Here is an 11,352-nt window from a genome sequence, read left to right as displayed (position 1 = left end):
TTTGAGAAGCGAGAGGTCAAGCCCGGAAATTCGGGACGGAAGGGCCTGAGACCCAGGTCTTCGGCCACCGACAGGGGGCCCACCCCGGGGACGTTCGGCCGCACGGCCCCTCTCACGCCAGGGTCCGACGGTGACAGCCCCCACTCCCGCGCAGGCCTCCTCCCTTTCCCCTTTTCTCTCCTGAGGGTAGCAGAAAGATTATGGCTATGGGCGGTCCCCGCGCCCTCTCTCCCTCTCTTCAGTCTCAGCCTCTCTCCGCACCACAGCCCGGTCTCGTCCCAGTCTCCCTCTCCCTCTTCCTCCCAATTCCAAGATGGAGACCGGGCGGGAGGGCGCAGGCGCGGTAGGTACGCCCGGGCAGAGGGGGCGGGGCCCCAAAGGAAACAGCCCCGCCCCTCCCTCCTTACTGCTGCGGCATGGGAGACGGGCAGCCAACGAGCCAGAGTGCGCGCGCGCCCCGCCACGCGGACCCTGGGTGGGAGGAGGAGGGGAGAAAGGCTCAGCTGGAGGGAGGAGCCCAGCGTGCTGTCCAACTGGCGGTGGCGAGGGCCGCGGCGCATGCGCTCGCCCCGCCTTAAGGGCTAAGCCCGAGCTTGTTGCTAAGGGAAGCTTTGAGGGGGCGCCGGGGAAGGAAAAAAGAAGCCGTGATCTGCGCCTGCGTGCAGTGTAGAGGTTGGGAGGGGTAAGGGAAGGCTGCCGCTGGGCGCAGAAAAGGCGGGAAAATGGACTGCTTTGGTTAGTGACCGTCCAACTGGGATGTGGGCTCTCAAGTTCGAGGAATCTTTGCTGGGAAAACTCAATCTGTCAAATCCCTTCAGGAAACTGAGGCCATTCGCACTTGCATGACACTGCATTTATGTCACAGCATTCCCATGACCATATCCACCTGACTCTCCCAGCTAGCTGGAATTATCTATTTTATTTCATAGAAGAAAATAAGACATAAAGTGGCGGAGCTAGGATCAAAACCAGGATTTTTCCAAAGCCAAGTCACAACCGTGGGAAGAGCTGCAGTAACCCAAGCACTATGCTAACTTGTATCTCAAACTAAAGAGTCAACAAGGAAAAGTCCCGCAATCCTCCTGAGCCGGTCTACCCTAAAATTTCTCCCTCAATCCAATCCCCAGTAAACACCCTGGGCAACGTTGGGCAAAAAAGCCTTTTATTTTCCACCACATTCCAGCTTTCCACTTTTTGTAACATCTCTTCCAACTCAGGACCAAGGCCCAAGAAGTTGATTCACACCTGGAGAAAAAGAAAATTAAAAAAGAGGGCAGGTCAGAGGGCCCTTAGGGGAAGCTCTGGGATGGCTGCAGAAACTGAGGAAGGAGCAGAGGAAGTTACAACTAGACACAGGCACAGGCACTTATCACGATTCAGGACCCCAGGATCTGCTGGGGCCAGAAGGCACTCCTTTCCCAGTCTGCTCAGATCTGAGAAAGGCTGAGCAGTTTCCTGTCCCAAGTAAGTGGTTGGAGCAGTCATGTCTAGCCCTAAGCAAAATAAGCAAAGTTGATCTTGAGCGTCTAGTTCCTCCGGCCAGAGGCCCTTCCCTGGGCCTGGGCTGTTTCCACTTCTCTCACAGTTAGTTCCTAGGGCACAGCAGCCAGCTGAAGCTAAGAACACCTTAAGAGCAGGGTGCACAATATATGACTCTCAAATTATATGAGACCTACCTGACAGGGTGAGAATTTTTTAGAGATATTTTTTTTCCTCAATGAGTTGACACACGAAATTGTTAGCCAATATGTCCCCCACCCACTGCTACCTTTGTAGGCTGTGTCTCTCCAAAGATCCTGTTAGCAGAATCAACTTTTTCTAAATGCAACAATGGCTAATGGAAAAGAGAAGGTGCATGTAAAGTGTTGGACACACAGCATATGCCTAGTAAATGGGCATCATCAATCAATTCTTTTGAGCTGTTCAAGATGAATTTTACAAAATCAGAATTTTGTAATTCTCAGTATCAGAATTTCAGGAAAAAAGCAAGACAAACATGATTCACATCCAGGATGCATCATCAAATTTGAACAACTCACCATTGTTGCCAAAAAGCCTGAATGTGAACTACAGCTATGGATGAATCTTAAAATCAGAATGTTTGCCAAAAGAAGTCAGTCATAAAAGAATATGTATGATTCCATCTATATAAAGTTCAAAAATAAGTAAAACCAAACCATATTATTTAGGAATGACTATCTCAGTTACAATTGCCATCCCCACTCCAACACCTACTCCCATAGGACTAGGGCAAACAACCTTACCTGAGAACAAGACAGGAACTATGCCAGTGCCCTCAGAGCCGGGTTCTAGACCAGTGGGACTCCCGGCGGGGATGGAAGCACATAGCAGTGAGACAGCAGAGAAGGCCACAGAAGAGAAGCAGGAATGAGCCCAAAACCAGCAGCCTGGAGCCACACAGAGCCAGCTCCTCCTAGGGGTGGACATAGGGAGGGAAGGAGGAATGAATGAGAGAAAAAGAGAGTGGAGAATTTTCCCTTGGGAAGACATCTTACTCCCAAGGACTATAGAGAGAAGCCTCCATGGGGGAGAATGCTGTCCATATCCAGGAGGCAACTAAAGGGAAAATGTTATTTCTATACAAGCTAATTGTCTTGATGGTCTACAAACTGCTTTCTTGCCCAACCATTGAACTGAACCCCCATGATGACGCCATGAGCTAGGACAATTCACTATTACCCACATTTTAAAGATGTGCAAGCAGGACCAGTTCTGGAAACCTGGATCATCTCTGCTTCCAAGCTCCCAGGTGATGCTCTTCACCAGGGTCTTTGCAAATGTGAGGGAAGAGCATGCAGGAGCCTCCGAACTGGTCTCCTCCACTCAGCCATTCTCTTGCACTCTGCACCAGTGACCCCCATGGCCTGAGTGTCAAGTTGTAGCATCTTAGCCTGGCACCACGGTGCCCTTGCATCAATCTTCACTCTTCCTCTAAGTCATTCCTAAGCCCCTCATCATGGAGTGTTCCCAAAGGCTGAATACTTTTCAATCTCTAGGCCTGTCCTTATGCTGGTCCCTTTTCCTGGACTGTATTTCTCCTCTCCTGAACCTCCTCTACTGCATTCTCTGCCCAAATCTTCCTCATTTTCCAAGGATGACAGGGCAGAACAAGGCTGGGACTTGGGAGTCAGAAGGCATAGGCTGCTATCCTGAAACTGCCACTTAATCAGTTGTGTGACCTTGGGCCATCACTCCCACCCACCCTCCCCATCTAAGTCTGTTTCCTCATCTGTAAAATGGGATAATAGTGGTCACCTCAAAAGAGTATTTTAAAATCAAATGAGATAAAGAACCTGAAAGTACTCTGTACATTATAAACTACTGTATACAATTCCCTTTCTTAAATGCCACCCTCTCTGTGAAGCACTTTCCATAAATATTGGCTAGGGTTAATTGCTCCTTACTCTGTGTTTGAATAACACTTTGCTCGCACCTCTATGACAGCAATTAGCCCATTCTGCCTCCTATTACAGCATCTGAATGCCTCTGAAGTGGAGATCAAATTTTATTGTATTTAAAGACAATAGTTAATAGTAATAGCTGTCATTTATCAAATCTCTATTATGTACAGGCAATGTACTGGGCACTTTACATTCTCATTTATCCTTAATTGTTGTAATTAGGAGAGAGTACCGTGTTACAGATGAGGAAGCTGAGGCTCAGAGAGGCTCAGATACTTGTTCAAGGTCACACAGCCTCGGAGGCAGGATTATAAAGCCTGTGCTTTATCTAGTAGGTAAAACTGCCTCCAGAAGCTTTCAAGATACAACATTTGGCTTGGCAGCCCATGAAACCCCAACAACCTGAGACTCTTACCGAGGTGAGCAGCTTGGTGAGTACAAGGCCTTCGTGGCTCCAGACCCTGACACACTCTTCAGCCATCCTAGGGCTCAGGGTGGCATTTCCTGCTCCCTCCTCCAAGCAGGATATGGGTGGCTGGCTGGAGGGCAGGATTCCTGGAGCAGCACTAAAATACAGGCAGGTTCCTGGTGTCCTTTCTGTGGTCACCCTGGCTGTAATGAGGACTAGCTCTCCTGCAGAAGACCCTATGAGAAGCACAGGAGAGGAGATGGAAGAAAATGAAGGGTGGGATGGGAGCGACCCATCTTCAGACTTCTATTCATTTCTAAGGCTTCCTAAAGTACCAGGTGTTTTGGCATTGACTCTATTCAATAAAGTACTCTATATACCATTATTTACATCATTGAGAAATGAAAATAACTGTGTACCAATATAAACAAAAATTAATTTAAGTTAGCTTACAATCAATAAAACAAGCATACCAATACTTGCAAAGTTGCAGTGAAACTGGGGCAGATACACACTGCTGATATCAGTTTGTATAAACTGGTTCACCCTTTTTAAGAGCAGTTTCCCACTAGGTACCAAAATCCATTAAAAGGTTCACACCTCCTTTCAAATTAGTGAGGAAAGGATGGCCTATTCAGTCAATGGCCTCGGGACAACTTCCATTTGGAAAAAAAAAGTTAGATGTATCTCACACTATAAAATAAAGTCCAGGTGTATTAAAGACCTATACAAATAAACCAAATAAAGCAAAACAAAAACCAAAGAAAATACAGAAGAATATTCTCTAATTTTAACGTGGGGAAGGCCTTCCTAAAAAAGACACAAAACCTAAAAGCCTAAGTAAAAGGACATGAGCAATAAACTTAACCTCATAAAAATTAAAGGCTTCTACACAATGAAAGATAAGTTAAAAAAACAGTTAACAGGGGCTGGCTCCGTGGCCGAGTGGTTAAGTTCGCACGCTCCTCCGCTGCAGCGGCCCAGGGTTCGGATCCTGGGCGCAGACATGGCACCGCTCATCAGGCCACGTTGAGGTGGTGTCCCACACCTCACAACTAGAAGGACCTGCAACTAAGATATACAACTGTGTACAGGGGGGTTTGGGGAGATAAAGCAGGAAAAAAAAAAAAAGATTGGCAACAGTTGTTAGCCCGGGTGCCAATCTTTAAAAAAAAAAGAAAAAAAAAACAGTGAACAGAGTGGTTGAAAATACTTATATTCAATTGGCAAAAAGGTTTACAATTCAGAATGTATAAGAATCTTTGAAAAATCAAGAAGATAAAGACAAATAACTTAAAAGAAACACGAGCAAAGGATAAGAACGGGAAATTCACAGAAGACATGAAAATGGCCAAAAACCCTCTAAGAAGATGTTCAACCTCACAGGCAATCAGGAGAAAGTAAATTAAAACAATCAGGTATTCCTTTGCCCATTAAGTTGGTAAAAATAAAAAAGATTGATAATAATAAGAGTTGCTGAAGATGTGGGAAAATGGGCACTGTCAACTGGTGATATCTTTCAGAAGACAATTTGGTTGTATCTGTCACAATTTTAAATGGGTACAGAGAGGGACTGAGAAGATGCCCACCAAAGTGGATTCTGCAGGGGAGGTAAAGAAGGATCTTTACATTTGCTTTGTATACTTCTGTGTGATCTGAATCCACAACGAAATGAATTTGTCTATTAAAGGAAGGGCCATACCTTTTGACTCAGTAATACTACTTGGAGAAACTAATCCTAAGGAAAGGATTCAAAAGAAAAATGCAAAGTATACCAAGATGTTTACTGTAATTTCATAACAAATACAAAACAATAGAGATGTTTAACAAAAGGGAAAATGTTAACAAATGATGGCCTAACCACTTAATGGATCACTTTACATCCATTAAAATAATAACGTCCAGATCATGCAGTAATACCAAAAAACACATATCATAAGTGAAAAAGGAGATCTACAAACCAGTATATACATCATAGTTACAGCTGAGAAATGTACAGGCAAAACTCTGTAGGAGAACTCCCCTTTCTTCTATGTTCCCCAAATCAAATCGGTCACCAAGTCCTGTCAATCCCTCACTTCTAACATCTCTCTCAAATTAGTCCCCTTCTTTCACAGCACTATCTTAGCTCAGTTTTTCTCATCATCTTTTTATTGCAACCACCTCCTAACTGGTTTTCCTGCATCTGGACACATTTCTCCCAGGCAGTCAGCCAACAGAGTGTGATCTTTTCAAAAGAACAACAACAATAACAAAATCCTACTGTTTTCCTGATTAAAATCTTTGAGTTTGCTCAATGTATTGGATAAAGTCCGACTACCTTGGCTTGACACACAACACCCTCCCTGGGATTCTGCTTGCTTCTTCAGGCCCATCTCCTGCCACTCATTCAATACTCTTCCCCTGCAGCAGTCAAACTGAGTCCCTTGAAGCTCCTAACCATGCCGTCACGATCCCCGTCTGCATGCCTTTGCATATGCTCTTCTCTCTGGCTGGAAGGGCATACTCCTAAACCTCCCTCAAGCCTCAGCTCAGGCACTGTATCCTTGGAAAAGCCTGTCTTCACCATCCCTGCTCGACAGACTTCTGAGTACTCCCCGTGTATCTTGTGTTCTACTTCACACACTGAAAGGTATTTACTTCTGTTCACATCTGTATTCTGGCCAGACTGTGAGCAACTTGAGGTGAGGGCCCACGACTTACAAATCTCTGCATTCCTCGTGCTTGGTACGTAGTAGGTGCTCAATAATTATTGCTTAGCTGATGCAATCATAGGTGATTATTTTTTATTTTTGTCCAAAATAATCTTTGATGATATTACTTTGTTTCTAACCATAAAATGAATAGGGCTTCTTTGCAGAAACAGAAACTGATAAGCTGATCCTAAAATCCATATGAAAATTCAAGAAGTCCAGAATGGCCAAAACAATCTTAAAAAGAAGACCAAGTTGGAGGACTCACATTTTCTGATTTCAAAACTTAATACAAAGCTACAGTAATCAAAACAGTGTTGTACTACATAAGGATAGAGACACAGATCAATGAAATACAACTGAGAGTCCAGAAATAAACTCGTATGTCCATGGTCAATTGATTTTCAATAAGGGTGCCAAGATTATTCAATGTGGAAAGAATAGTCTTTTTAACAAAACGTACTAGCCACCAGCAAAACAGTCTCTTCAACAAAACTTGCTAGCCACCTGCTAGAATGAAGTTGGACCCCATCCTCACACTATACACAAAAATTAACTCAAAATGGATCATAGACCTAAATGTAAGAACTAAAACTATAAAATACTTAGAAGAAAATATAGGATTAAATCTTAGTGACCTTGGGTTATGCAAAGTCTTCTTAGATGTGACACTAAAAGCACACGCAACAAAATAAAAAATACATAAATTGAACTCCATCAAAATTAAAAACTTTTTTCCTTCAAAGAATAACATCAACAAAGTGAAAAGACTACCCAGAGAATGGGAAAAAATATTTGAAAACCATACATCAGATAAGAGGCTTGTATCTAGAAAATATAAAGAACTCTTACAACTCAAAAAAGACAAATTACCCAATTTTAAAAATAAGCAAAGACTCTAAACATACATTTCTCCAAAGAAGATATACAAATGGCCAATAAGCACATGAAAAAAATGCTCAATATCATTAGGCATCAGGAAAATGCAAATCAGAACCACAGTGAGATACTACTTCACCCCGACTAGGACAGCCATAATAAAAAAACAGATAATCACAAGTGTTGATGAGGATGTGGAGAAACTGGACCTTCATACACTGCTGGTGGGACCATAAAATGGTACAGCCACTTTGGAAAACAATCTGGCAGCTCCTCAAAAGATTGAACATGGAGTTACAATATGATCCAGCAATTCCACTTGTAGGTATACACCCAAGAGAAATGAAAACATATGATCACACAAAAATTTGTACGCAATTGTTCATAGCAGCATCATTCATAATAGCCAAAAAGTGGAAACAATCCAAATGTGAATTAACTGATGAATGGATAAATAAAATGTGGACTATTCATACAATGAATGCTATGTATCAATAAAAAGAAATGAAATGGGGCTGGCCCCTGGCCAAGTGGTTAAGCTCACACACTCCGCAGCAGGTGGCCCAGTGTTTCGTTGGTTCAAATCCTGGGAGCGGACATGGCACTGCTCATCAAACCACGCTGAGGCAGCGTCCCGCATGCCACAACTAGAAGGACCCACAACAAAGAATATACAACTATGTACCGGGGGGCTTTGGGGAGAAAAAGGAAAAAAATAAAAATAAATAAATTTAAAAAAAAAAAGAAATGAAGTACTGATATGAGCTACAACATGGATGAACCTTGAAAACATTATGCTAATTGAAAGAAGCTAGTCACATAACACCACATATTATATGAAATGTCCAGAATAGGCAAATCTACAGAAAAAGATAGTAGATTGGTGATTGGCTAGGGCTGGGAGGTTAGGAGGAAAAAGGAAGTGACTTTTAATGGCTACAGGATTTCTTTCTGAGGTAATGAAAATGTTCTAAAATTGATCGTGGCGACGGTTGCACAGTTTTGTGACTATACAAAAAGCCATTTAACTGTACATTTTAAATGGGTGAATTTTATGGTATGTGATCTCAATAAAGGTTTTACATATCTTTTTAAAGAAAAAGAACAAGAAAAATTGTCCCAAGTCTGTATATATCAGACACATTCCTTTATTCTCATTCTTCGATCACACATGTACACTTGGACAAACAGAGACCTCCCCCTCAACACACATACATATGTGCAATTCACAGGAGAATCTTAGAAGGATAGTGTAGGAAAAGACCTTAGAAGTCAGAGAATTCCACCTTTCTCTTCTCCCTCTTCATCTCCCCATTCTTTAGACAAGGAACTTGAGGCCAAATCTCACACAGGAATTAATGGCACCCATTGACTCTCTCTCCTTCACTTATCATTTTCCCTGAGGATTCCATGCTCTTTGGGAATGGGTGATGTCTAATTTTTTCTGTACCCTCCATGGCACATAGAGCTGTGCTAAGCACGCAGCAGGCACTCACAACACTAGCTTAATTGAACAGAACATGCTTCTCTCATATCCTTGAGGAAAAAGAAGGTGCCTTTAAGAGGGGAATGCCGTAGAAATAAAGAAGGATGAGAAAGACAATTAGGTCAAATCTAGCCCATTTCATCACACCTTCAAGGAGGGAATCAAAGAACCTCAGAGCTGGAAGGGGAGAGAGAAAACATTTATAGAGAACCTACACAGTGGGCCTCAGGTTCACTGTATCTAATCCTTATTACAGCAGAAGTGATCAAGGCCCAAGGATATGCCCAGGTCATCAGGTTAGTGAGGTCAGAGGCAGGGCCAGCCTGAGTGTTCTAATGTCCAACCCCACGGTCCTCCTTGATCTCACCTTTCAATCCCATCTGACTACCAGGGACCGTGGCTTGGAAGGCCTGGGTTTTGTTCTTGTCTGGATCATCTCCGAAGTTCAAGGTGGTCAGCAAGCCCACGATATGAGACCCACGCCACTTCCCTGTGACTGTCTCATTCACGGGGCACAGGGTCACCTGGCCAAAAGATCTCAAGAAAGAGACCCAGTCCTGTGTGCAAAAGGAAGACGGGAGAAAGGTGAGAAGTTAGTAGCACAAGCAGGACTGCGTGGGAAGGATGAAGAGGGTACTCACCTGAGGGATGTCAGGGCTACGCAGGCCAGTCCTGTGGGTGAGGAGGAAGCCACCAAGGCCCAGGCCAGAAAGGCCAAGCAGCAGCAGGATCAAAGTGGCACAGACCAGAGGTGGGTGATGGGCCAGACAGAGATGCAGGTTGTGTCCTGCCTGGCAGCTGCCCATGGGGAGCAGAGGGGTCTGGGCCTCCACGGAGAGCCTGCTGGAGGACAGGAAGGAAGAACTGGACAAGAGCCTACCATCAAGAAACCACTTACCCATTTTATTCAAAGGGAAGCTAAAACACCAAGAAGACAAGGGACTTCCTCAAAGCCACACAGCCAGTCAGTGGCAAAGCCAAGACAAGAATCCAAGGTTCCTGACTCCAAGTTTTCATCTCCCTGCACTACTCAATAAATGTTTGCTGCATTTCATTTCGAAGTAATCAACGTAGAAGCAGAAGCAGAGCACGCTGCGCTCGCAAAAGGAACCGAAAAATGAGAATTCTCAAGGTGAGGAATTTAAGAAGCAGCTGTTCTGGGGTTAGGGTTTGGCTGAGAAAGGTTTCTAGCCAATAGCCCAGACAAAGGAAGTGTCCGACAGCACTCTTCTTTGGACCTGAACTGCTCAATTTGAATTCTCCTCTGCCACTCGTTGGCTATGTGAGAAAAATCAGTTAACCTTTGTGAGCTTAAGAATCTGTGAAATGGGAGTTATAATGACTACGTGTGGCAGATAAAGCAGTTTGCATAGTACTCGGCCTTGCAGGAACTCAACAAATGTCCATTTCTTCTCTATCTTTCTGTGTCATACTTATCTTCAAAACCAGGTGAGACAAGACAAAAATACTGTGGGGGAAACTGAGGCTCGGGGACTTTAACAGAAAAGTGATACAGCCAAGGTCTGAAACCCGCCTCCTGCTTCCAGGTGGAATGCATTCCCTCGCGAGAAGCCACAGCCTGATAAAAAGGAACTGGAAGGCGAGATAAACACATGGGGTGGGGAGAGAAGGAGGGCTCCAGGGAAATGCAGGCGTCACAAATGCTCAGCCTCTGGCCTGCCTCCCGTCCCGGCCCATCAGGAAAGGAGAAAAAAGCAAGAAGCAGAAGGGCAGAGCCTGAGGGTCAGCAGTTGGTGTAGCCCCTGGGCCTCCCCTCCCCCGCAAAGCCCCTGAGTTCCTCCAGGAACTCAACACCCGCATCATCCCTTCTCGGTCTAGGGGCGTCGAGTCCGCCCGCCGCTCGCTCTCACCGTTCGGAGCAGGGCGGAGGCCGGCGCCCCCCACGACGTCACGCGAGGAGCCGCGAAGGGGCGGGGTCCCTGCTCCCCCCCCCCCGACACACCCACCCCCGCGGCGGGGATTCGCATGCGCAGTGCCCACGCGGCGGCCGTCTTTCCTCTCCAAGTCAGGGTGGGGGCGTACCAAGAGGAAATCCAATAAAGGGGCCAAGGGGAAGAAATAACTCCGCGGGAGGAGAGTAAAAAGGAGAGAGCCAAGGGACCTAATTCTAGAGACGTTGTTAGAATTGTAAACTCTCCCTCCAGAGAGACCGTGGGGGCATTTCAATGAGACTGTCGTCTCAGGCATTTTTCTGTTGCTCGTCCCCTACCCGCGCCAATCGCACAGCCCAGCCGCGCCCAGGTTCCGGGTAAGGATTTGGGGTCCGCCCGGGGGGCGGGGCTCTAGCCCTCGGACTTCGGCCTTCAGGGCTGGCTGTTGTGTTCAGGGTTCCTGTTGTCTGCGGAGCGGTAATGTTTAAGGTTTAAACCTCGCCCTTGGCACCTGGGTTTTAGCGACTCCTTAATGCATAGGATTTTACGGCTGCAAGGGTGCTCAATAGAG

General features: G+C 45.3%; 1 protein-coding gene across 4 annotated transcripts; it reads right to left on the bottom strand.

Annotated features, from left to right (window-relative positions):
* Positions 1–1,145: 1,145 nt before the first annotated feature.
* TMEM219 (transmembrane protein 219) lies at positions 1,146–11,083 on the bottom strand. 4 transcript variants are annotated; one of them, XM_008514266.2, is made up of 6 exons: positions 10,761–11,083; positions 9,531–9,729; positions 9,257–9,446; positions 3,838–4,067; positions 2,265–2,434; positions 1,146–1,245 (listed from the first exon to the last, which is right to left on the bottom strand). In XM_008514266.2, the coding sequence occupies exons 2-5, from the start codon at positions 9,693–9,695 to the stop codon at positions 2,297–2,299; spliced, it is 723 nt and encodes a 240-aa protein (XP_008512488.1). In that variant the 5' UTR covers positions 9,696–9,729; positions 10,761–11,083; the 3' UTR covers positions 1,146–1,245; positions 2,265–2,296. The 4 variants fall into 4 exon arrangements, with proteins under 4 accessions (XP_008512488.1, XP_070424202.1, XP_008512489.1 ...); XM_070568101.1 differs by having other exon boundaries at positions 9,531–9,732; positions 10,857–11,074; XM_008514267.2 differs by having other exon boundaries at positions 9,531–9,732; positions 10,761–10,933.
* Between the last annotated feature and the right edge of the window lie 269 nt (positions 11,084–11,352).

This window comes from Equus przewalskii, chromosome 12 (genome assembly GCF_037783145.1).
Source record: "Equus przewalskii isolate Varuska chromosome 12, EquPr2, whole genome shotgun sequence".
NCBI lineage: Eukaryota > Metazoa > Chordata > Mammalia > Perissodactyla > Equidae > Equus > Equus przewalskii.
Note: the sequence above shows the minus strand (reverse complement) of the source record. Positions and strands in the feature narration are given on the sequence as shown.

Excerpts from the sequence above, each read along its gene's own strand:
- TMEM219 (XM_008514266.2), bottom strand. The coding sequence starts at position 9,695 with ATGGGCAGCTGCCAGGCAGGACACAACCTGCATCTCTGTCTGGCCCAT. Across the intron at positions 9,447-9,530 it reads GTAGCCCTGACATCCCTCAG|GACTGGGTCTCTTTCTTGAG; the intron begins GTGAGTACCCTC and ends TTTTGCACACAG. Across the intron at positions 2,435-3,837 it reads TCACCAAGCTGCTCACCTCG|GAGGAGCTGGCTCTGTGTGG; the intron begins GTAAGAGTCTCA and ends GTCCACCCCTAG.